This window comes from Cheilinus undulatus, linkage group 11 (genome assembly GCF_018320785.1).
Source record: "Cheilinus undulatus linkage group 11, ASM1832078v1, whole genome shotgun sequence".
Taxonomy (NCBI): Eukaryota; Metazoa; Chordata; class Actinopteri; order Labriformes; family Labridae; genus Cheilinus; species Cheilinus undulatus.
The window spans coordinates 25,309,913-25,336,537 of NC_054875.1; the positions used below are offsets into that span (position 1 = coordinate 25,309,913).

Below are 26,625 nucleotides of genomic sequence, written 5' to 3' on the forward strand. Positions count from 1 at the left end.
AATTAACATGAAAGTAAAAAATGTAAAAGTCTGCTTTGTTGCAACATGACTGATAGTTTCTATAGTTTTTTCTTTATAACCCAAGCATAAACTTGAAGCTGAAAATCACAAATTGTACCTTACAATTTAGAAAGCTGAATAGATGCCAGAAATGCTTTCTACACAACAAAGATTTCCAGCTTTTTACACACCAGAACAGGTGGTGTTAGATTCGTCTTCATCGTTGCCACAGTCATTATCTCCATCACACAGCCAGCGGAGGGGGATACAGCGGTTGTTCTGGCATTTGAATCTGTCCGCTGGGCAGGTGTGTTGGTCTGGATGAAGGAAATAGAAAACATTTCAAATCTTTTTTTTATTCTGCTTAATAATGTTTGATGCATACTTGATGTGAAGCCTAAAAAAATATTTTGACTGTTAAAGTGTGTCAAGTTATATGAGGTACAAAAAAGTAAAAGACCCAAGACAAGCATGAGTTCCTGGATCTGACCCTCGAATGATGAGGAGAAAGTTGGCCAATAGAATTACAGTCACATTACGCAATATTAAACCAGGCAATGCTGGAAACTACAGTCTGTGCTGAGTCAGTCCGAATTAACTAAGACCCTTAAACAAATTTTTTGTTTATCTCTGTGTTTTTGTGTAACCATGACAATGACGTAGCCCACTTACGGCAGAGTTCTGGGGCCTCATCGCTGTTGTCCAGACAATCATTGTCCCCATCACACTTCCAGCGCTCTTGGATGCAGCGGTCATTTCTACAGGCGAACTCCCCAGGCTGGCACTGGGCTGGGGGCACATAGTAGGGGTTGGCTGGAGATGAGATCAGGGGTAGGAGCAAAAACAGATGGAGAATTGAGACAAGAGTCAAGCTCAAAACAAAACAAAGCTCTTTGGTGCCCGAGTCATCGTTCATCACTCCCTAAGTAGCAAAAATATTAAAGGAAGTTTTTTCAAACTTTTCTGCAGATTTGGCGAGGAGACATGTATCATAGAGTGCAAATGGAAAGTATAGTTGAACGTTCTCTGACAACCTTAACTTCAGCTGAATAATGAACTTTCCATAACATTCCTCATGGATCTCTGGTGACACATGCCTCCTGTAAAAACTGTTAGGTACCTCTGCAGGTGACATTATCGGCATCTAGGATCTGATCATCGGCACAGCCACAGGACCTGCCATCAGGAATAGCAAGACACAAGCTACTGCAGCCACCATTGTGGACTCGACACAGATTGGTGCCTACAGGAAAGGTGAAAACATAATACCATACTTCACTGCCATTCAAGTCATAAAATTATGCATTAATAATAATAAATTATAATAAATGAGAAGAAGAAAGGTATACCTTGCTGCTGGTGTGCATCATACACTCTGATCTCAAAGATTGGTGGCCTCTCATTGCGGAGTAGGGTGACCGTCTTTGTGACCTGATCCAGTTTGTAAATGCCACCACCATGGCACTCATTCCAAAACAGAAATTGTTTGTAATGGCATAAGCCAAAAGCATGGTTAAGTTCCTGCCCCTCATACACTACCTGTTGAAACAGAACAAAGGGAACTCAGCATTTTAAATACAGTGGACTCGTAGCCCTTCGATAATCTGTAAAAATAAAATCATCCAAATATACTTCATGAGACTTCTTTACCCTTCGCTCTGTGATGTTGAGGTAAACCATTTCAATGCGGTCAAAGTAAGCATCCACCCAGTACAGAATACCCTGGGGGATGTCAAGACTCAAGCCATTAGGCCACAGCACTGTCTTGCTGGTGAGGAGAACCTGATGATGGGAACCATCCATCCAAGCTTTCTTGATCTTCCCTCTGTTGCTCTCAGTGGGATTCTCCTCCCAGTCAGTCCAGTACATCCATCTGAGAGATAAGAAGCGGTGTCAGCACAATCAAAAGCCATGCAGGATGAGAAAGATTTGTAAAAAGCCTGAACTGTCAAATTGTAGCTTTGCTGCTCTCTGATGCAACATCTTAGAGTTAAAACAACACAAAAAAGGAGTGACTATCCAAAAATCATTAGAGAATTCAATCCCACACACACAGCCCAATGTTACGCACATCTACACTACCAGCCCACATAGCTCAAGTAAAGCCCTCCTACAAATGCAGACCTAGTAACACTAGGAGGGTTGAATTATGCAACAAACACACAAAGCAACCTTATTAACGACTTCTAAGTAGCATTTATAAGACAAGAGCACCCATTTAAATAACCCCTCCAGTGTCTCACCCATGCTGGGGGTCAACTACAATCGCACGTGGGTGGCTCATCTTGCCCTCAATGAGAGTCTTTCGGGTCTGTGAGGCCTTCTCCAGCCTGGCAACACTGATAGTTTTCTTTGGTCCATCATCTGTCCAGTAAAGATTACTTCCCATCCAGTCCACTGCTATCCCTTCTACTGTGTGTATACCTGAGATAGGGAAAACAGGATGAAAAGAATCTATGAGCAGGCAAAAGCTATTCTAAGAATAAACAGAATATGATACTTGGTAAATTAAATTCTTTATAGGAGCCAGGGTTTGGTAACGTAGAAGATAAAGGTCCCTGAATCCAGTGCAAAGCTGTCTTTTTATTCTTACCTTCCTTTAGTATGGTGTCTCTCTCTGTGCCATCTATCTTCTGTCGGCCGATAATGTAGCTTGTGGCATCTGCAAAGTAGACGAATTCACTGGCAGCATGGAAATCCAGAGCCCTGGGGTTCATTAGGTTCTCAATGGGAATCATATACTCATCAGGAACCTTAGCATTCATGTCCATGCCCCTGATGATTCCAGGATGGCCCTTACCATATACCAAGAACAGTTCATGGTCTGGTTCTGCAGGAAAACATTACACAGATGACTGTTATGATTAATGTAAGCGATACCCATTCCATCACAGCTGAAACCAATGGAAAAGCTTCATTTTTGTTGAGAGGAGTTTTAAAAACTCACTTTTGCAGGACTTTCCATCACTGCCGAGGCTGAATCCAGAACGACAGCGACAGGTACGGGTCTTGTGGCTGTTGCTCAGCAGACAGATATCAGAGCAGCCTCCAGCTTTGCCGAACTGATCCAAGGCACAAGCATGGCTGCGCACTGAACCACAAGATGGATAAACAAGAACAAAGTCACAAACTTGAAACTTTTATCAATGGATAACAATGAGCTAGCATTCATGCTGAAGGTTTCTTTGTGCATGCTTAGAGCAAATATTTATATATAAAAAAGAGATAGATGCTCAGTGATATCATCGATTGGGTCCTACAGAGGCATTATGAAGGCCCATGATGCCAATAATCTAGTGCAGTGTTCCTCAAATGGTGTGGCAAGGCACACTGGTGCGATTTGAGGCAAGGTGTGCCATGGAAATTTGTGAACATATATATCATTTCAACAACAATACAACAACTGAAGATACTATAGCATGTTTAAAAGAGGCTGTTTAGCATGGTTATGAATATGGTGTTCCTTGAGATCTTTATTTAATCTTAGATGTGTCTTGAGCAAAAAAAAAGCTCAGGAGCAACTGATCTAGTGACAGGTAATGTGGTGGAGCTGAGGCAGGCGTTAAGCATCTTGGCTAACAGCCATGATGCACCCAACTCTCAGTCGGCCCTTTTTATACTTATTATTTTAAAAATTCTTAGCTTTAACATTAAAAAAAAAAATCTTGTAAATAGTCTTTTCAAGAAAACAAACTCTAAAGACTGAAGTTATTTCATATTCATGTTTTATCTCTTTAAAAAATAAAACACAACCTAATGGGAGTCCTTTTTTTTTAGATCAAGTCCCAAGTAGATACTCAAGAAGTTCTTTCCTATTGTTTTGAGTTTATGGTTTGGTTGAGTACCTTGAGGTTGGCGCCTCTGATGGTAAACATGCAGAGCTGCTCCTCTGTCCACTCGTGTCACCACCTGGAAGTCGGAGTTGTTGAAGCGGTTGACTCTGATCACACTGGTCTTAGGGTTTAGGTTGCCTTCGTCTGAGTTGGTGGCATACAGGTAGTTCTCAAAAACAGTAAGCCCATAAAGGTGCTCAATCTAAAATACATGAGAGAATAGTGCAGAAAAACAGAAACGTTTTATTGAATTTGCTACTGAAAGTGCTAATGATGTCACTTTAGCAGTTTATGGACAATGAATGACAGTAATTATGCACTTTTTGAGAAGTTCTTTATTATTAAGCTTTCATAACAAACTAGTCATCTGTATAAAGCAGGTATTGGCAGGTTCTAGACATGGGAAGAATTCTGTAAATGACATTCAGATGAAGTAGGATAAAGAGAAATGTTGCGATAAATTTGGTACATGGCAACACAATGAATCCACTTCCTCTCTGCTGCTACACAGTTTGAGCTTTTATTTTTATAAGAATCTTTTACGTGCAGCTCTCCTCTACTGTCAGCAAGACCTATGGGTTTGGATCATGTTACCTCTCTTACCATTCGTACACACACACACACCACCAACACAATCACCACTCCATCCCTGATTTGATTAAGATCATTCCTCTGCTTTAAGTCCGAGCCAAGCTTTGCTTGGGCCTGACTAATACGTTTAGAGAGTCACTTGCCAGGAGAATTACACGCTCTTTAAGTAATATCAATTAGGGCAATAAAGTAAATTTTCCCTTGTGATGGAGAATCTTTTGCAACAGACAAGTTGGCAACAGAACTGCCAATAAAGAGGATGAGTTATGTCAGTGATGACAGAGTTTAGGAAGACATGTTTAGTGGCGTCAAGGACAGGATGGAGAAGTGCTGAGTCTAAAAAGACAGAAGCCTTTTGTATCTCGGTTTATAACTGGATGTTTTTTGTTTGTTATTTTGGATGAAGATCCATCCAACCATTCTTAAAAGCTCACCAGTAGGCCCTGGATGATGGTGTGGCGGTTCTTGCCCTCATAATCAACAACTTCAATGTAGTCCAGGTAGGCATCAGCCCAGAACACCAACCGGTTGACGAGGTCTAGCGTGATACCATGAGGGAAGACAATCTTGCTGTCCACGAGCTTTGTGCGGTTCTGACCATCCATGTCACAGCGTTCCACCCTTGGAGTAGAACCATAATCTGTGAAGAACACTTTGCTGCAAAGAAGAAAACAAGGAGGAAGTTTCAGTAAATGTATGGTGATGGAGCAGTGTAGTCAGCAAAAAACATTGATTTAATAGACAACTTGGCTTGATACAACACAGTTGTAAAGGATTTGTGTATTTGTATAAATAGACTTTAAATGTTTGTCTTTTTCTACAACAAGAAACAGAGAAGTGATTCCCTTAAAAAGGAACCACATCGAATACAAGTTCATCAGTATCAGGAACCTGAAACAGCCAAAATGCAAGCATTCACTGGCTCACAAGTACTAGGTTTCCATCTGGAGGAAGTGCTTTGAATTTTGATTCCCTGCTTGGTCAGCATGTCGTCTGATCACAAGACAAGCTTTTTTCCTCTCATGTGTTTCTAAAACAGTACTGTGGGTAGCGTTGGCTCAGGGGGAGTTGAGGGAAGTACAGACCCCATGGCTGGGTCCAAGGCGATGCCTTTGGGGTTATACAGTTCCTGGTCCAGCAGGGTCACACATGTCTGTCCATTCTTGTTGCAGACAAACACTCGGTCATCCACGTCGTCCACAAAGTAGAAGTTTCCGGTCAGCCAGTCAATTGCCATCTGCTCAACATCTGGCGGATGCAGAGGAGAGAAGAAACTATTAAAAAGCATATTTCATCAGATTACAGCTGCAAAACTCTTTGTCATATACAAACTCCATTTCAAAACTTAGGACCTTATGATGTCAAAAACACTGTCTTCAGAAAGTCTACATTCTAAACACAAAATTTGAAAATCTTAGTCATTTTCCTCCGCAAAATAGTGTAACAGGTTCTCCATTACATGGACTCCATTGTGAGACATTGCAGGGGGTGGAAAAAAAATAAAAAGTGACAGACAATGAGTGAGAGGTGAATAACTGCACTTAATAGGCTACACTCTTGAGGGAATACATGATTTTTCTTTTTAGAAGACTTTCAGCTGTGTTCTGAAACACTTTAGTGCATTGCTCCCTTTAATAAAGACTAAAGTAGAAGATAAAGAAAAAAAATCTGTCAAAGTTTCATTGGCTTCTCTTTAACTCAATCCAAAGAGGAACCACATTGATCAAAATGACATAATGCTAGTATGGGGGTTCCAAGGCAGGAATTTGCACAGGACCAAGAATTTTTTGAGGAACAAAGAAACCTTTTCTATGTTTAATGAAAACACCCTCTTTACATTGATTGGGAAAACTTAAAACATACAGTCATGGATGAAAGTACTGGCACCCCTGGAATTTTTCCAGAAAATACACAATTTCTCCCAGAAATTGTTGCTATTACAAATTTTTATGGTATACATATGTTTACTTTCTTTATGTGCATTGGAACAACACAAAAAATCCAAAGAAAAAAGATAAAATTGACATAATTTTACAAAAAACTCAAAAAATGGGCCACACAAAATTATTGGCACCCTCAATTTAATATCTGGTTGCACACCCTTGGAAAAAAATAACTGAAACCAACCACTTCCTATAACCATTGACAAGCTTCTTACACCTCTCAACTGGATTTTTGCACCACTCTTCTTTTGCAAACTGCTCCAGGTCTCTCAGATTTGAAGGGTGCTTCTTGAAACACGGTTTTAGGATCTCTCTATAGGTGTTCAATGGTATTTAGATCCGGACTCTTTGCTGGCCACTTTAGAACTCTCCAGCATTTTGTCTCCAACCATTTCTTGGTGCTTTTTGAGGTATGTTTGAGGTCATTGTCCTGCTGGACCATCCATGACCTCTGACGCAGACCCAGCTTTCTGACACTAGGCCCTACATTGCGGCCCAAAATTTTTTGATAGTCTCCAGATTTCATGATTCCTTGCACACAGTCAAGGCACCCAGTGCCAGAGGCAACAAAATAACCCCAAAACATCCTTGAACTTCCACCATGTTTGACTGTATGTACTGTGTTCTTTTCTTGTAGGCCTCATTCCATTTTCTGTAAACAGTAGAATGACCTGCTTTTCCATAATGCTCTACCTTAGTCTCATCTGTCCTCAAAATGTTCTTACTCAGGCTTACTCAAGTACATTTTTGCAAACTCCAGTCTGGCTTTTTTATGTCTCTTTGTCAGCAGTGGGGTTCTCCTCGGTCTCCTGCCATAGCACTTCATCTCATTCAGATTCAACGTATGGTCCAAGCTGACACTTTTGCACCCTGAGTCTGCAGGACAGCCTGAATTTGTGTGGAAGTTGACTGAGGATGTTTATCCACCATTCCAACTATCCTGCGTTGCATCCTTTTGTCAGTTTTTCTCTTCTATCCATGTCCAGGGAGATTAGCCACAGCTCCATGGGTTCTAAACTTCTTGATTATATTTCGCACAATGGACGAAGGAATCTCAAGATCTCCGGAGGTGGTCTTGAAATCTTGAGATTGTTCATATTTTTCCACAATTTTGCTTCTTAAGTCCTCAGACAATTCTGGGCTCTTTTTTCTCTTCTCCATGCTTGGTGTGACACACACAGGCACACGACACAAAGGTTAAGTCAACTTTTATACATTCTAACTGGCTTCAGGAGTGATTTCTAGATTGCCAGCACCTGTTACTGCCACAGGTGAGTTTAAATGAGCATCACATGCTTGAAATAAAATGACTTACCCACAGTTTTAAAAGGGTGCCAATAATTTTGTCCGGCCCATTTTTTGAGTTTTGTGTAAAATTATGTCCATTTTTGTATTTTTTCTTTGGATTTTTTGTGTTGTTCCAATGCACATAAAGGCAATAAACACATGTATACCAAAAACATTTGTAATTGCAACAATTTCTGGGAGAAATGATGTACTTTCTGGAAAAATTCCAGGGGTGTCAATACTTTCGTCCATGACTGTAACTATATCCCTGTACTAATAAAAACAGAAAAGGTCAACATTTCATGATAAAACCTGAAGAACATTTTGATTTGACAGTGAGTCTGTCACCATTTCAAAATCTTCTCCAGAGATAAGAGGCATAATTTTCTCATGTGGACGTGAACAACAAGGATCTTGTGTTTTAGGGTTCATCCATGCTGCAAGACCCTCTACAAAACCGTTGACATTTTGTAACCCCACTGCTTACTAAGCCAACGTAAAAGAGGATGCTCCTCAGATGGAGACTCTTATTTCCGACTGCCCTCAGCATGCTAACATTGAATTGCCAAGTTAGCATTGGAAACAGTGCTAACTCGGCAATTACCCAGTCCCACAAAAGACAAGTCTGTCCTACTCTGAACAAAAATATAAATGCAACACTTTTGTTTTTGCTCACATTTTTCATTAGCTGAACTCAAAGATCTAAGACTTTTCTATGTACACAAAAGGCCTGTTTCTCTCAAATATTGTTCACAAATTTGTCTAAATCTGTGTTAGTAAGCACTTCTCTGCCAAGATAATCCATCCACCTCACAGGTGTGGCATATGAAGATGCTGATTAGACAGCATGACTATTGCACGGGTGTGCCTTAGGCTGGCCCCAATAAAAGGCCACTCTAAAATGTGCAGTTTTATTGTATGGGGGGGCGGGGGCGGTCAGAAAACCAGTCAGTATCTTGTGTGACCAGCATTTGCCTTAAGCAGTGCAACAATAGAGTAGTTCAGGTTGTTGATTGTGACCTGTGGAATGTTGGTCCACTCCTCTTCAATGGCTGTGCAAAGTTGCTGGACATTGGCAGGACCTGGAACACGCTGTCGTATACGCCGATCCAGAGCATCCAAAACTTGCTCAGTGGGTGACATGTCCAGTAAGTATGCTGGCCATGCAAGAACTGGGATGTTTTCAGCTTCCAGGAATTGTGTACAGATCCTTGCAACATGGGGCCATGCATTATCATGCTGCAACATCAGGTGATGGTCATGGATGAATGTCACAACAATGGGCCTCAGGATCTCATCATGATATCTCTGTGCATTCAAAATGCCATCAATAAAACACACCTGTGTTTGCTGTCCATAACATAGGCCTGCCCATACCATAGCCCCACTGCCACCATGAGCCACTTTGTTTGTACATCAGCAAACCGCTAACCCACACAACGCCATACACGCTGTCTGCCATCTGCCCTGTACAGTGAAAAATGGGATTTATCTGTGATGAGGAAACCTCTCCAAAGTGCCAGACGCCATCGAATGTGAACATTTGCCCACTCAAGTCGGTTACGACATCGAACTGCAGTCAGGTCGAGACCCCAATGAGGACGATGAACATGCAGATGAGCTTCCATGATATGGTTTCTGACAGTTTGTGCAGAAATTCTTTGATTATGCAAAGTGAACCGACTGTTGCAGCAGCGATCTGGGTGGATGGTCTCAGACGATCTTGGAGGTGAAGATGCTGGATGTGTAGGTCCTGGGCTGGTGTGATTACATGTTGTCTGCGGTTGTGAGGCCGGTGAGGTGTACTGCCAAATTCTCTTAAACCCCTTTGGAGACGGCTTATGGTAGAGAAATGAACATTCAATTCACAGGAAACAGCTCTGGTGGACATTCCTGCAGTCAGGATGTCAATTGCACGCTCCCTCAAAACTTGCGACATATGTGGCATTGTGCTGTGTGATAAAACTGTACAGTTTAGAGTGGCCTTTTATTGGGGCCAGCCTAAGGCACACCCGTGCAATACTCATGCTGTCTAATCAGCATCTTCATATGCCACACCTGTGAGGTGGATGGATTATCATGGCAGAAAAGTGCTTACTAACACAGATTTAGACAAATTTGTGAACAATATTTGAGAGAAACAGGCCTTTCGTGTACATAGAAAAAGTCTTAGATCTTTGAGTTCAGCTAATGAAAAATGTGAGCAAAAACAAAAGTGTTGCATTTATATTTTTGTTCAGTGTATGTGTGACTGGGTGCAGGAATCCCAAACCACAGGGAGACCCAGCTGTGGGTGGGGAGGTGGGGGAGGGATACATACAGTCTTGTGTTTTAACAGCTGCAGCCAAACTTCTTTTCAAAGGAGAACACTGTAAACACACACAGGCACATCACACATACAGTATCAAAGTGACCAAGCATGCCTCTCCAGTTAATCTAATGGACGACTTTGATGATGGGATTCATGAGTGGGGTGTATAACAGTAGGCCTGCAGGCTGCCTGCCACAACTGTGACCATTCATAAAGCAAACTGGGGACCCAAAAAATATAATAACAATGCTCACAGATGTGAACAAAGATGGGTCAAAAACAGAGCATCCACACTAGTGTTGGGAATCAGGTAACTTATGATGCAAAGAGATATTAAACACTACAATACAATATGATGACAATACCATAATTCTGCAATAACTGGTATGTTGCAAGTCAACAACAAGGTGGTATATCATGATATTCTTCTTTGGTCATTTAACTTCTATTCGTGTTAGCCTCATGAGGAGGCATCAAGTGGTGACACAATGAGTCAAATCTGTGAAGAGCACCTTTTTAATAAAAATCTCTACATTTGGCACCAGTAATTCTATAATCGTCTAAGATGAGTCACAATGGTAATATATTGTCAGATCATTATTTTTTTGCATCCCTTATACACACATCTGCACCAATTGTAGACCCCCACCACACCTAACAAACAAGCACAGAGCTTAAAGAAGTCTGAGCCGCCCACTTGCTGCTACATCGCAAGCAAAGTTAGAGGAAATATAGGAAATTTAGGGTTGATGGTGTGGTGGCAAAATCTGGTAAAGAAACACAGGAAGAACTTGGTGGTGAAGTTGTTTTTTCATTGGAGCACTGAAAGTTCTGGAGCAACTCCAAAGCTGAAGATTATTTACTTACATTCTTAAAGGTACCGAACATCTTGCTTCTAAAATAAATATATGAGCTAATAAAAATATCAAAGTCCAAAGAGCAGAGGGGAACATAAAAAAACAGTCCAAGATGTTTTCTAAACATCTGAACCAAAAATCTGACAACAGGGGAAGTTTGTAATAAGGTTAGGATGGATAGTGATACTCTCACTGGTATCAGCTCCTCCAAGGAAATCCAGCTGCAGTTCTGGCTGCACAAGGCATTGATTAGACTCACATCTAGAGTAGAGAGCCAGTTGTGCAACACAGTGACTGCTGCGTTGTGTAACAGTCTGCATCAAGTGGAGCCCCTTCTTCAGAGATTTGGAGAGTCTGTTGACGTCCTCACTCATTTAGCTTCTGGTAAGTGGAAAAGTTTGCTGGGAAACTGAATGAACCCACCCCTTTCTCTTCATCCAACCACCCTGCCCTCACAAACCCTCTTCACTTCCTGCCTCTAACACCTAGAAGCTCACGCCACTCTGAGGAAAGGTTCACAAACTGAGGTGGTAACCACAAACAGCCTCCCTGACTGAATAGCAAAGGCATTAACATACAGGGCCACAGCCTCTTAGCTCTTCAAACTAGTCACACAGCAGCACTTTAACTGAGGAGTAACATCACAAAATTTTTACTTGAATGTTACATCCTCTTTTTGCATGTCAGTGCAAGTAACATGTTTACATGTTAGTGCAGAGCAATAAAAACCATCATCATGGTGGTTTCATAATCCTCCCCATGCCAGGAAGATCCTATTAATCTGTGAAAAACACTCTCTGACCCCAGTTTTAGAGTTTGGCATTTAAGATCATGTAACCTCTATTAAAAAGCCTGTTATTCCTCACAGTTCTGCCCCTGGCAAATATCCCTGGCTCTTGAGACAAAGAGAGGTGAATGGCTAAAAAGGAATATGTGATGACAGGGACACTATGATGTTACATGGTTTTAAATGATCATTTATAAATGTGAATCAAATGAATGCAAGTTACAGCCCAGAGAACAAAAATGTACTGGAAGACTTTATTTCAAAATCAACCCACCTTGAAAACTGTAAAAAAAACAGTACAAACTGTTTTTTTTGTGTGTAATTCAGGTGGTCATAAATATTGTTTCACCCCATGAAAATAAATATATTTTCAATAACTGACTTTTCAACAAGGGCCCTCTTTGTTCAATCAATTTATTTGGAAAAAAGGAAAAAAAAAACTTTGTAAGTACTGCTTTCAGTGTGAAGAGGACACTCCCCTTTTATCTTCCGACTCAGAGAATCACAGTTTCAGACAGAGAAGGCCACATCTGGAACCCTCGTCTAGTTATCATCCCTGCTCTCGAAGGCTCCCAGAGGCAATAAATCACCCAACCCTCCCACCCTGCTACACTTTCATCCGTTACCATCTAAGGCAAATCTCCCGATCTGCCCATCATTCTTAAAGAAGTGCACCTGAGCCCTGCTTTTGATAAAACACTCATTTTATCTGACCAAAGCCATGGCTTGGCCCCAATTACATGATCTGAATGTAATCCAGAACAAGCAAGTTCCCCTTTAATCAAGGGCAAGTCAATGGGTTAGCTAGGGGGGCATCAATTTCATAAAGGTCAAGCTTGAATTACAATTTGAAGAAAACTAAACCACAAGGATCACCAGAAACGCAGACTTAGCTCGCTTTTAGAAAATTGACAGGGAGTTTTCACTCTCTAATTGCACTAAAACCCCAAATGGACAAACAGAGAGTGAGACATAGAGTAAAGAGACTCAACTGGTTGTTTGTCTCTTTGCTTCTCATAGGAATAAGGACAGCCAAACCCTACAACTGATGTGGTTTTATCAATTCTTCCAGGATTTAAACTGTGCAATAGCATTGAGATTGTCTTATTATAATTATGATTATAGCTATTATAATGATCTCAGTTCTTGAAGGGAATTTAAGAACTGTTCAACTTACATTGTTATTATCCCCTTTATGTCTTTCTCTTCGCGTTACATATTTTACTAATGCTAGAAATGTAGTGATTATTCCTTCATCTATTAACATCGTCCAGTGTATTTGAAACCAGGAGCAATACTACTTTTCTGCTTTATTCATATACTGTATTATCAACATGGCTTCTAATAATAATACTGCATTACTTTGTTTTCTATCATGTCTGTTTTCTATCAATCATAGCTGTTACTGCTATTTTTTCAAATATTTCTACCACCATCAATATATTTATATAAATTTCCTACAAAAGGGGATATACCGTCATGGCCACAACTAACATAAAATTGTCTTTTATTTGTTGTTTTGTTGTTTCTCTTGCCTCTCTACTTTTCCTGCTTTTCTCCACCCCTACCCCCCTTCTAACACTTTCCAACCCCACCACAGCGCAGCGAGTCTGGTCTGCTCTACAGTCCTGCCCTATAATAGAGGAGGCTGTTGTTGCCACAGTAACCAGGCTAAATACTGCTAATGCTGTGCTGGTGATTAACCCTGGTCTTTTTTATAATGCTGATTAACACTTGTCTATTATCACAGGCCAAAAAAGAGTGTGGTCTAGACCTGTCCTCTTGTAAAGTATCTTGAGATAACATCAGTTATGAATTGGCACAAACAAAGAAGAGTAGTAGTAGTAGTAGTGTAGAAGCTTATCTGAAATTTAGACAGCATGCACTTGCATCAACACCACAGTGTTTCCCACAAATAAACTATATCAGGCAGGCAGGACTATTTACAGCCACTGAAGTATTTTTTCCTACCATTTCTTTCTTATTTTTATTATTACTGTATATAATCTCCATCTGTGTGCTCAAGATAGATAAACACTTTCAGCTCCCTCCTGGAAATGCATTGATTAGAATGCAACGACATCATGTTAAAAAATTATGGTGGTTGTTATGGTTGTTAAAACATGTTTTAACTGCTTCTTGCAACCTCCAGCCTCCTTTCAATCTTGATGGTTGTGATATGCTACTTCATCAACAATAAGCCTCCATGAACACAGCTCACCTGCTGTAGCACAGGCATATTGAGTCAAACATTTAAAAAAGTGAGTGATATTATTTGAGTATCTTTTTATAACCTACCATTAGTGAAAACTAAAAAAGCAGAAAACAAAGCACTGAAAATAAGTATGAGGCAGGACAGGATGGCCATCCCTACCACCTAAGTACAGTGCTACACTGTGAGAAACATCCACCCATCCATCGATCCATCTTCTTCCGCTTATCCAGGCTCGGCTGTGGTGGTAGCTAGTTGAGCAAGTCAACCCAGGCACTCTTCTCCCAAGCGACACCTGCCAACTCCTCCTAGGGGATCCAGAGGCAGGTCCCAATCACAAAGGATATATAATACCTCTAGCGCATTCTGGGTCTTCCCCAAGGTCTTCTTCCAACTGGACATGCCCTGAAAACCTCCAGAGGGGAGCATTCAGGAGGCATCCTGTTTTGATGCCTGAACCACCTCAACTGGCTCCTTTTGATGTGAAGGAGCAGCGGCTCTACACTTAGTTCCCTCCGGATGTCTGAACTCCTCATCTTATCTCTATCTATCTCTACGGCTCTGCACATAACTCATTTCAGCCCCTTGTATCTCCATCTACATCTTTCGGTCATTACCCAGAGTTCATGACCATTGGTGAGGGTTGCTAGGAAGATTGGCTGGTAAATCGAAAGGTTCACCTTCCCGCTCAGCGCCCTCTTCACCACAAGGTTTCCGCACATCTCCTGCAGAACTGCTGACACTGCATCAATCCGCCTGTAAATCTTGCACTTCCTTTTACCCCCACTTGTGAACAAGACCCCAAGACACTTGAACTCCTTCACCTGAGGCAGAGACTCACTCCCCACCTGGAGGGAGCAATCCATTGCTTTTCGGCAGAGACTATGGCCTTGGACTTGCAGCTGCTGACTCTCATACTGACTGCTGCACACTCCACTACAAACTGTCCTAGTGCCTGCTGGAGGTCTCCAGCTGAGGGAGCCAGCAGAACCACATCATCTGCAAAAAAGCAGAGACAGAATTCTGAGGGGCCCCATATTGCTGCAGCACACTCCCATGACCCCCTGAGGGACACGATCGTAAGCCTTCTCCAAGTCCACAAAACACATGTAGGCTGGATAAGCAAACTCCCATGCTCCCACACGACAGTCCAACATCCAAACCCTTCAGCATTTCAAGGTGAATCTAATCTACACCTGGCACCTTGCCACCGGGGAGCTTTTTGACTACCTCGGTGACCTCTGCCAAGGACTTAGATGAGCTCTCCCTGGATCATCACACTCTGCCTCCATGGAGGAGGATGAGTTGGCTGGATTAAGTAAGTCCACAAACTGTTCCTTCCACTGCCCAACAACATCCTCAGTCCAGGTCTGCAGTTCCCCACTCCTGCTGAGAAGAGCCCTGCCTTCCCCTCTTAAGCCATCGGACAGTTTGCCAGAACCAAGTATGGGAAACTCTTTATTAGGATTAGGATTACCTATTTATTAGGAATAAAATGGCTGGGAACACAGAGAAACTGCTGTACTAGTTCATGGGGAACCAATGCCGTAATCACTTTAACCACATTATAACTAAAAGGGTAATCACTTTTCGTTGCTTATTATGTGAAGACTCCAGGCTATTCCCTTTATTAGATTTGATAATAACCAATTCTTACTCTTTTCTTGTTGTGGTTATCCGAGGAAAACAATCATTCATGAACAACTTTAATGTACTTGTATGTAATGCAACCCTTTGTATTTTAAGTTGTACAAAAGAAGGACAGATTGAGAAAATAACAAGTCCAGTCTTAGAAAAACAAGCACTGAATAACAGAGACACAACTTTAAATTCATAAAAGGTAATATGTGACTTGGTAATGGCTGTATGAGTCAAAGGTATTTGGATTGTGTGTGATTGTGTGCGAGTGTGTGTGAGCCTCAGCTATGAGCGAGTCAAAGTGACCTGACTGGACAGGACATGAGACGGCCGTAGGAATGTAGAGGCTGTTCAGGCTGACATAACCAAAGGAGGAATGTAAATACCATCTGCATGACCACTCGCATATGCACACACCTCCAAGGTACAGCAAATCACTACCTTCTCTCTCCCTCTCATTTAATCATTCCCCTGTCTCCTTAGCTTCAATTGCTCTCTCAGGGTGTCTCTTATCCGCCCCACCCCCACCCCTGTTTACCACTCAGACCATTTAACAGAGCGGCGAATCAAACAGGTACAGCAGCAAGCAAGCATAATGAGGGTGTGGTGGGATATGGGCTACTCAGTAGGGGTGCAAGTGAATCAACTGGAAAAAGCCGATTTTAAGGAGCCAGGGTTCACTTAGTGCCATTTGAAGTGGATAAAAAAAGAGAGGCACTCCTAATAACATTGCAGGTTTACCCATCTCATGATTCAGGGACTACACAGCCAGCATCTTCGCTTGTTTTCTTCTCATCTGCCATTCATCGCCTTAGGCCAATTCCCAAGGGAAAGCTTCCCACAGGCAGAGACGTACATGCACACGCACAGACCCACACCCTGTCTTTTATTGTTTTGTCTACATTTCTGCCCTCATTCTTAGAGAGTTAACGGCTCAGTCAGCCAGGCAGATAAAAACAAACGTTGTCAGGCTGGTAATCAGAAATAAATCATGTCAACATTATATGAGTAAGCCTCTCAGGAGGAAGTGCTCACATGTATGGAAGCCCGTGCCTGGCTGACGTTGGGAGAGCAGAGTCTCCTTGAGATGATGTCTATAGTTATGAGGACAGTGCCTCTAGTTTTAACTGTTAGTAAGGTATGTTCTGTACTTTGTACTCCCTAAACACAAAACATAGAAACTATTAAATTCACTGTACTTTAGGGGATTTTTGTGGGAAACTGATAAGGGACTGTTGTGATTTTAAGGACCAATAACTAGAAGTTGGAGTCAACTGATAACAATTAAATCCATCAAAGGAAAGCAGAAAAGACACTTGCATGCTTCTTAGACAGCTATGCAAAGTGAGTACATAAATCAAGGAACACAGTAAGATACTATTCGCTTGTCAAGAAATGTACTGTAAAATGCCTGAAGGCATGCTGGTAGCCTTGCATGTGTTACACCACTTTAAGTGAGCTACACACATTTGGGCGTATGGGATGATTTAGTGTTGTGTCAGTGTGCCCCTGATCTTCAAAGACAAACCCTTTTGAGAAATAAAGCTGGACTGAGCATTTTCACTTGGCACTTAAATGCTGGTATGAGCAGCTTTCAAAGATGAGGTCGAATGGCTTCGCATCTTCATTTGTTTGGGCAAGCAAATGCAAAGTTGACCATTTGATTCCAAAGGCAAAGTATGGAAATTTCACATGGTGTGAGCTAACAGCTACAACTGATTATCAGAGAGCTGCCTGTGTGATTTTTTGCAAGGCTTAGCTCTGTTTTTTCAGAGGAAGAGTGCAACTAAACTGCCAGGTTCCCCATGTACCTGACAACATTTCTGTAGGAATATCATGTTGGCATAAAAACTGTATTTCTAGAAGTAAAAGTGTAGTTGAAGAGAGTGCTCACGGTGCAGGCTGAGGGAGATGTTGATGGTGCGGACGTTAGTGACGGGCTTGAGGTCGGGGATGCTGGCGCATTTCAGCTGGGTGGCAGCCGGGGTGTCACCCACATCAATCCAACAAACCGTCTCCTGGGCGTAGATAAAGTCCATGGCCATGGTCTGTTTCGTAGGGATGGAGGGCAGCCTGGAGGTGGAGCCACCTAGTGTGGTGCAGCGGATGTCATGGAGGTTGGCAATTAACAGCATAGGTAGACGATCCACCGGCTCTGCAGAAGGTGATCAGGAGAAGAGAGGAGGGGAAACAGAACAAAAAATAAATCGGTTAGGGGAAAAGAGGAAAGATAGAGGATGAGGAGTTTAAGTGGTATCAATGGCATTCATCAAAGGTATACAGGATACAATGCATTTTTCCCCCATAAGAAAGCATATAAAGCAAATAAGGTTCTGCACTATGCAGTCATGACCACTTAATGTGTTTTCTCACCATTTTTGGCTTTGCAGGAGCGGTTGTCTGGCTGTAGCAGGTAGCCCTCCACACAGCTGCAGGTGTAGGAGCCCTCTGTGTTTGTGCACGTCTGACTGCACGTACCATAAACACTGCACTCATTGAAATCTGAAGAAGAACAGCACCACAGATAGTAGATAACAGATCGTAGACTATCGAACAGATAGTCCTCAATTAAATATGCAGAGATTTCATTTTCACTCAATAAATTATACTTACACACAACATTTTTAAGCACAGGGTAATACAAAGTAAGGATTACCACCAAACCATGGAAAATAAATCATTGACTAGCTTGCAAGTGGTTTGATGAAAAGCTTTCACATTCTCCTCATGCTTCCCCTCACATCCCACAAAAATCTGAGCAATCAGTTAATTTTATCTATTTTACTTCAGCTAAGGTAAAAGAAAAAAAAAAACTAATTCCCTTACCTTTACACGTCTTCCCATCTGCAGCAACCTCATAGCCGTTTCTACAGTAGCATTTAGGCCCATCGTGGGTCACAGCGCAGAGATACTGGCACTCAAGGGCCTCACAGCCTGGTGCATGTTCTAAAGCAGAAAAACAGAAAGACACAGAGAACATTAAATACAGAAGAAAGGGTAGAAAGGCAGGGGGCGCGTACATGTCAGTCGCTCTTCAGAGGTTAAATGAAACCTGTTTAAGTAATTGCCTCCTTGACCAGGTTTGTGTGCGGATCAGCTTTCCAATTGTTATCTTAATCCCAGGGCAATCTTCACAGAACCACACTGTCAAATCTCATCACATCTCCGCTGGGAGATAAGATAGGATTGTGTGTGAGAGCGTGCGGGTCAAACACACATGCATGGATGTGTATTCTTCTGTGCATGTGGCAGATGTGGAGATTTGAATGTGGATGTGTTAGAGGGCCTCTTTTTTCCTGGCTGCAGAGGGAAATCAAGGACACATCCTTTTGGCAGGAAATGAAAGAGGGTCCATGGACACACCCCCTCATCATCATGCCATCTATACGGTGTCTGGGTGCATGTAGATGAGTGTACTGGCTAGGAGATAAATGGCAAAGTAAATAAGGATGCATGAATGTCATGTATTAACATGATCATTTTCCAGGTAGTGGCAAATAACTGATAACTGACAAAAATTGCTTTAAACTTCTAACACTCCTGAACTCAAAATGTTGCTATATCAGGCAGGGTGCTGGGTCAGTCCTGCCCAAGAGTCCAATAAACCAGTGCATGTATTAGAGAACCTAACGCAAGGAGGAAATAACAATAAATATAATATAATATAATATAATATAATGTAATATAATATAATTAATACATCTCAGCTATTATTTATCCTACAATATTCTTTTGTTGTCATGTTTACAACTTCTCTCTATCTCTGCAAGAATATCTCTCTGAAAGATCTTTGTGCTAAAATAAAATATGACAAGAAGGTATACTTATGCCACAGTTGTACTTGCTAATAAACCCTGGTTATCCTCTGTAGCTCTAGTGAAGCATCCTATAACTGTAAAACCATCACACCAACACAAATCCCATGCTGATTTGAAGAGCTACATTTGTTGTTTCCATTAAAACATTTATTGAGTGTAAACACAAAAATGTCAAATTTGTATATACATAAGGAAACCAAAGAGGCTTTCACTTGCGCATTTAAATCTAAGCTGCATCTGACAAAATAACCATGAATGGTCATGGACAAATTATGCTTACAGTAACTAGTGATAGTTTGGCTGTGAGGAGCGGAGATTGGAACAGTGAAGGGTCCTTGTTATATAAAGCCTGTGGCACTCTGGGCCACAATGACCCTTTTGTTGTGGCTCTGCTGAAAGGAAGAGTCCCCCAGCAAACACTGCGGCCCATATCGAATCCATTTACCAAGCCTCAGACTGCAAGAGACCACAGGCAGCAAGAGAGCCAAAATACCCACAAGTACACCTCTGTCCAGGGTCATTTGCTCCATTTAGTATGAAGCTATGGGTGGGCGGTATTAACAGAACTATTAGTGCTCTAATTATCACAACAAAACCTCATTATCTACATGTGATGATACAAAGTTAGTTCATAAACTCTAAAAATAAACAAATACAATGATCAATGATCAGTCATAAATGATTGATAGTTGAAAGAAAAATTGCCAAATATAAAAAATAATCTGTGAACACTGACAAACACAAATTGACATAACTTAACAGACATAAGTTATACTGTTGTTCACTAAAGAATATCATGTGCAATGTGGTTAGAAATGTTCAAGCAAATCCTTCTACTTTGTTTGGATCTGTCCTAAAACAGACACATTTTCCTTCTGTGAGAGTAGCTGGAATGTGAATCTATGAATCTGCAAAAAAAAAAAAGTTTAACCTCAAAGACCATTTAAAGGTGTTCAGCAGCAAGAAAAAAGGAGAGGAGACAAGTTTTGTAAGAAAGTCTGAAAAGAAGAGGAGAATACAACAGGAGAATAGAATAATGAAAAGCAAAGAGAGGGGGGAGAACAGGACAGGGCAAATAGAGAGGGAAATGTGTACATAAAGAACTTAAGGATGCAGTAAAGAAGGAAAGTCCCAGCTTTAAGAAAACAAGGAACAGAAGAGCATTAGATGTTTGACCGGGGGTTCATGAACGAGGCAAACAAATCACAGAGTGACACACTGGAGGCCTTCAGTCTTAAATAAGAATGGAGGAGCTATTGATCCCATTCCTGCATGGATGGAAACCCTCAATTTCACTCAGCTGTAGTTCTTTAAATAGAGTGAGAGAGCAGATAAAGCCCAGACAGCAAAGCAGATACCTCAAAGTTTTTATTTGTATATTTGAAGAGATGTCAGTGACTTAGGAAAAATGTGACCATAATGCTACTGATGAAAATATGAGGTGCCATAATTTGCAGATGCACATCACCTATGCAGATTTGGACAATTTGTAACAAAACTATGATTACACAATCTGACCTATAAGTGACAAAGACATTTGGAAAGGCAACAAAGGCATAAAGAGGAAAAACTGCTTCTGGACTACATCAACAGCCGGGAAATATAATAAAAGCTGACTTTTTACTCCAAAATCCAATCAGGAGGTGACAGACTGGGTGCAAAAGGTTGACACAGGTTGATTTTGAGACCTGCTGATGTTTTGGTCACGGCCACAGTTACACAACAAAGCATCAGTGCTAAATAATTTCATACAATCCCCTTCATAAAAAAGTAAGCTCACTTATCCTTTAAAATCTCTTTCAGCAAATTTAAAGTAAAAATAAATCCCTTCCTTATTTCAAAACCTTGGGGTTGTAATTGAAAGCAATAATTAAGCCTGTATAAGACAGGATGTTCCAATGGCATTTAAAAAACTAGTAATTCCCAGGACATTCCTACCTGTGTGCTCTAGCTGTCTAGAAACATGTTTGTACATGCTCCTGTCCTCTACCTGCAGCCACCAGGAACTTACTCACATAGACTGGTCCATCAAATCATCAAATTAATACTTATTTATTGCAAACATAATTCTGTTCTTGTGTTTCCCCTTAAAACTGATATTTCAACATTACAAATACAGACATAAAGAATTTTCCAAAGCATTAATTGACCTTTGCTTTGAGAATACTGGTCTCATCTAAATTCATCAAATTACTGCGTCCCATTTAAAATGAAATCCAGTTGTATCTAAAAAAAGCTATTAATTCTGTGAAACAACTGTGATTATTTGGTTTCATGGTCCACTCCACACTTGCTTAATGCTGTGTTACTGGAAATTGAGCAATGTTGACTTCACTAAATCAAGCCATATCAAGATATGTGAGTAGGAATGGAAAGAGAGAAGGGGTGATGAGCATTAAAGTGTATTTACTGGCAGTGTCTGGAGCTACTTTATCAAAAGGAGCTAAGTAACCACATGCCAACACAAGCAGGGCAGCAGATTGAGTAATGAGCAAACAGAGGCTATCATAGTCCCAAACAGTGGCAGCCGCCTGCCCCAGACGCTTAAAACAAACACAAATGTACAAATACAAAAAGTACACGTGCTGAAGCACAAACATCAGTTAAACGTGCCCAAAAGACCCAGCATCCCTTTAATCTTCAGCCCAATAATGAGTTAAAAACACAACACTGTAGTGTCTCTACATAAAGTGCTGGGGAAAGACAATAAAAGCAATAAAACACGTCTTGTCAGGCAACACAACTCTAACTGCAGCCAATAAACTCATTTAGGTCAGGACACACTCATGAATAAAGATGAAAATGTGGTCTTTACACAGGCAGCCTCAAGTAGCCTGTGAATGACTCCACAGTAAGTGGCATATGAAGGACAATAAAAGCCCACTGCATGCATAAACAACAGCGTCAGGTTTAGACTGAAAGGTTTGCTTTAAAAAAGCCAGGAAGAGAAAAAAAAGGTTTCTACAAGTTCTGACCTCATTTTCTCTTTTCCTATCAATCAGTCACTTCTGAGGGAGGCAGGTCTAAGGCCTTAACCTACCAGAGGGGCCTTATCACACAGAAAATGACAAAGAGAGGAACAGATGAAGGCTACATATTGATTAATAGACTCAACTTTCACCTGCATGACAAGAAAATAACATATCTGCCACTTGTCTGTGTAGGCTACATCAAGTTAGAAGTCCTTTAAAAGTAGGCCTTAAAGTATAAAGATCTGAGGTTGATAAGCAAACTGGAGGCTTATGCATTTCTAGTGCTGGTTTGAATCACATCCTATTTCTTTTACATGCTCTTGATCATGGAAGTAAGGGTTTCTTTTTAATTTAAATTCAAAACAAAATGGGTCTTTGGTACATTTTTAGCAAGATGAAACAATTCTTTGATGAAAAGTATGTCTTAAAATTCTGCTAGAACTCTGCCTTGTGGCTAGTTTAAAATTTCAAAAGATGAGCATCATTAAGAAAGCAGTGAGCAGTGGCTCTCCTATTACCTGTAAATTTATAGACAAGACTCAAAAGTAGGAGTCTACTTTAAATGATCAAAATACTTTAATTTTGAAAACATGTACATAAAGATCTTTAACAAACCTGGGACATTTCATTATTTAGCTTCCTGACAGCAGAGCGACTATTTTGCAATGCAAGATCTGATTACCAGTAGCCAAAGCCTGCATTGCAAAATAGTGACAAAAACACAGAGGCTTTCTGGGTAAAAAATAACATGCTTCAAAAGTTTTCAAAAGTAGAAACATTTGAGCCAACATTGTTTTGTTTGCCCATTTTTACCAAAAACTGTACCCATCTGTTATGCTGTATAGCCTAGTTTCCTGGCCAGTACAACCAGTGAGTTCCTAAAGGAGCAATGCACACTGAAATCACTAGAGGTTAATGCCACTACTACTCCTAGGTACCTTATACGGCTCATTCCCAAAGGACTGAAATACCCCTTTAAGGCCTACATTCCCATACCATATAAATGAATGATATGTTTATTTTTTTGTATGTATGCTTAGCTTAAATCAGTGGTTCTCAACTGGTGGGTCAGGACCCAAAAGTGGGTCGCGAAGGTCTTTCCAGGGGGTTGCAAATGAAAAAAAAAAAGCATCAGAAACTTTACACACAAGATTTTTTTGATTAACACTGCTGTTTTTCCGAATATAATAAAGAATCCTCAAGAAACTACCAAATTTCCATACTGTCTTGGGAAAATGGAGTAAAATAAGATGTACCTCCTTCTGTGATGATGTGAAAAACATGTTTGTTTTGTCAAGTCTGTTTCTTCAATATATTTTTTTCCCATTTAAGGTGCAAAATTTTTAGAAAATATATTGGAGCAGTTAAACATTTTCCAAATTCTGGGTTCAATCTGGAATTTAATCAAATAAATCCAGAACGGGATTTATTTGACCCTGACCCATACATTCCTCAACTCTGATATCGCTATTCTTTAAATTTAAACTTAACAAATTTTATAATGTGAAATAATGTTAAATGATCTGACAGAAAATGTGGGGAAACTAGACAAAAAGGCAACATTTTTTGGCCCTTAACACATTCATGTGAAATCTTATTGACATGTTTAGATGACATTAAGGGCTGTATCTGGACCTTGGATGCATACTGACAGTTTCAACCACACCAGCACACCATGAAGTCAACCTATCATTCTGGAACTCAACTAACCCAAAACACTGCCAGACATATTAAAAACGCTGAAAACATTTATTTAAAGAGATAAAACTCCTGCCTATCCCTTCTTGCCATGCTCTCTTTCTCACCACTCTCAACACCAACTTTACCAGAGCTACTCTGACCCGCTGGCAGACAAAGTGTGCTTTCAGACAGCAGCGCCCAGGTAAACTTGCACAACCCAGCAGTTTGTACAAGCAAACACTAGGATGCTTGTAAAAAGCAAGGCCTTTCCCTGAAAACTGGAGAGCTGACAAACAGCAGTGCCAAAAGTTCTGGACACACTGCTGGTGTGTTTGTGTGGGGGGGGTAAAGGGTGTGTTTGGGTGTGTATTTACAAGAATTTGACTGTATGAGTGTATGCTTGTGTGCATATCTGAGTGCATGCATGGATTTTTAGGCCATGCATATGTAGGTCTGTGCATAACAGTGCATTACTGAGGACAGCTGGACTTGTGTCCTTGGGGACAGGCAGTGCATGTTGTGATTACATGACATCACTGCTGTGTTGTGTAAAAGCTTGTCGAGCAGTGATGACCTGTGTGTGTACGTGTGGGACATGAACATTCTCGCCCACTCTCTCACTCGTGCAAACTGTCCACTTCAGATGCCCAGCAGTGCTCCTGCTCTTCTGGGTAAACCTTATTCAACTACAAACTTGAATGCTCTGACTTTTTCACCATATTTTTCATATAATACAACAAATTTAATCAGATGTTCACTCATTCACTCCATTTTAGATAAATACATTCTTCAAGCAAAGCAGAAAAGATGAATTATTTTAGAAAAGTGGAGTTCAAACACAAAAACTAATCTAAAGATAAAACAAATATTGAAACAGAAAATGTAACAAACTGAGTAAATGGTAAACGGAATTTATTAAAATGACCCATATTTATCTTCATAGATATGCTCTGAGACAACAGACGCCTGGCCTGAGCTTATCTGAAGAGATCAGGTGATCAAAGATAACTGGCAATATCTGAGAACTAGGCACATCAGTCCTTGTTTCAGGACTTTGGTCTTCTTAACTATGGTGTTTATTGTAGATGTTTGATCAAGCGATTTCAAACTCCAGGAAAGGGATTTTGATACTGATGAGCCCAATAGATGTACAGAATTGAGGGAGTGACAGACACAAATAAAACTAATCAATGCAATTTTTACCGCAATTCCAAACAGGCAGAGCTTAAGGTACTTTTTCCTGAATGCCGTCTCTCTTTGAATACAAAGACAATCCTCTGTAGGTAGCCAGTGTTTGCTTTTTGTTGTCTACTGCAACAAAGACACTACAGATCCGATATATCCCTTCCCTCATTCCTCCATCATTTCTAATTAATAGCAGAGGATTTGAAAGGATATTTTTTAACTGCATCTGGACTGCGTGCTCATCACTCCCACAGGGACAAGGGAAACAGCCTCATAGCTGAGCTGATTGTTAGATTAATTCCCCCCCCCCCAAAAGAAAAAAAATCCACAGTAACTGAAGCTAGAGCAGGCCAACTCAGAAAAGAGCCAAAATAGCCTAGATTATAGGATAGAGATTATAGTTTCTGATGGGAAAACAGGGAGATGCTATCAAGGAGAAACTGTCTGGTTATTTTTCGCCAAAAACAAAACACAGACAAACTGATGATACAATCTGTTATTAGTGTTTCTGCAGAGGAAAATCAAGCTAGGCATTGTGGGCATGTTTCTTTGTGTTTATTACCTCTGCAGTGAGGACCCTCATCCCAGCCTTCGCTACAGTCAGGGACGCCATCACACAGTTTGCTCATATGGATACAAACATCCACGTCTAGGCAGCCATGTTCATTCACAGGACACTGGTTCACCCTGTTGTGTGAGCCTAGAAAAAGAGCAAAATATGAGAAAATACAGAAGTTTAAAGTAACATACAAAAAAATACAAAAAGCTTCACTTATTCTACAAAAATGCACAAACAGACACTGAATTCGAATGTTGTGTATTTTGATATGTGTAAAGTTGTCTGTCAGGATTAGGGCTGGGCAATTAATCACAAATTAGATTAAATCGCAATATGGCCTGCTGCAATTTTCAAATCGCAGACAGTGCAATATTTCTTTTACCTGAAAATTGTGACAAAATACCAGTTTAAAACTTTTTTGCAGCAGAGACATTATGCAACACATATCATGCAATCATTCTAGTGACATATTTTTAAAATAGTGTACAAAAAATTCCTATTTTTCTTCATTTTTGTATGTTTTTCTTCTTAAACATGAAAATTATATAGAAATTACCATTCCCTTTAATACAACAGTTCACATCCTTTTTATAAAATGAGTCGAAATCATCACAATTGGACATTTTTTTTCAGATTGTCCAGGCCTAGTTTAATCTAGTATTGTGTTGGTTATAGCATAGAATGAATTATTGCTTGTTTTTGTTGGAAAATACCTGAGATAAGGAACTTAAGAAAGAATTGCATATTGAATCACACTCAAAATGTTGGATTTAAAAAAAAAAAATCGCAATTAGATTATTTTCCCAAATCATTCAGCCCTAGTCAGGATCAAGATTTTTTTTATTGAAACCTGAACATAAAAGAAGGAACAGAAGAAAGGTCCTAAATAAAATACTCCTCATTTCTCTAACTGGTTGCCGGTTGATGACATAATTCATGATGTCATCTGTGA

At 40.5% G+C, this 26,625-nt stretch overlaps 1 protein-coding gene across 1 annotated transcript in view; it reads right to left on the reverse strand.

Annotated features, from left to right (window-relative positions):
- The window catches only part of lrp1ab (low density lipoprotein receptor-related protein 1Ab), a 122,755-nt gene that overhangs the window by 49,650 nt on the left and 46,480 nt on the right, over nt 1–26,625 (reverse strand). Inside the window, exons 3-17 of the mRNA XM_041798471.1 lie at nt 25,677–25,814; nt 18,286–18,405; nt 17,833–17,961; nt 17,354–17,614; nt 5,510–5,672; nt 4,859–5,081; nt 3,846–4,035; nt 2,948–3,091; nt 2,594–2,830; nt 2,244–2,424; nt 1,651–1,873; nt 1,350–1,539; nt 1,121–1,243; nt 673–813; nt 192–317 (exon numbers count right to left, since the gene is read on the reverse strand). Of these exons, the coding sequence (XP_041654405.1) occupies nt 192–317; nt 673–813; nt 1,121–1,243; nt 1,350–1,539; nt 1,651–1,873; nt 2,244–2,424; nt 2,594–2,830; nt 2,948–3,091; nt 3,846–4,035; nt 4,859–5,081; nt 5,510–5,672; nt 17,354–17,614; nt 17,833–17,961; nt 18,286–18,405; nt 25,677–25,814 (2,589 nt within the window). The remainder of the gene's footprint in view (nt 1–191; nt 318–672; nt 814–1,120; nt 1,244–1,349; nt 1,540–1,650; nt 1,874–2,243; nt 2,425–2,593; nt 2,831–2,947; nt 3,092–3,845; nt 4,036–4,858; nt 5,082–5,509; nt 5,673–17,353; nt 17,615–17,832; nt 17,962–18,285; nt 18,406–25,676; nt 25,815–26,625) is intronic.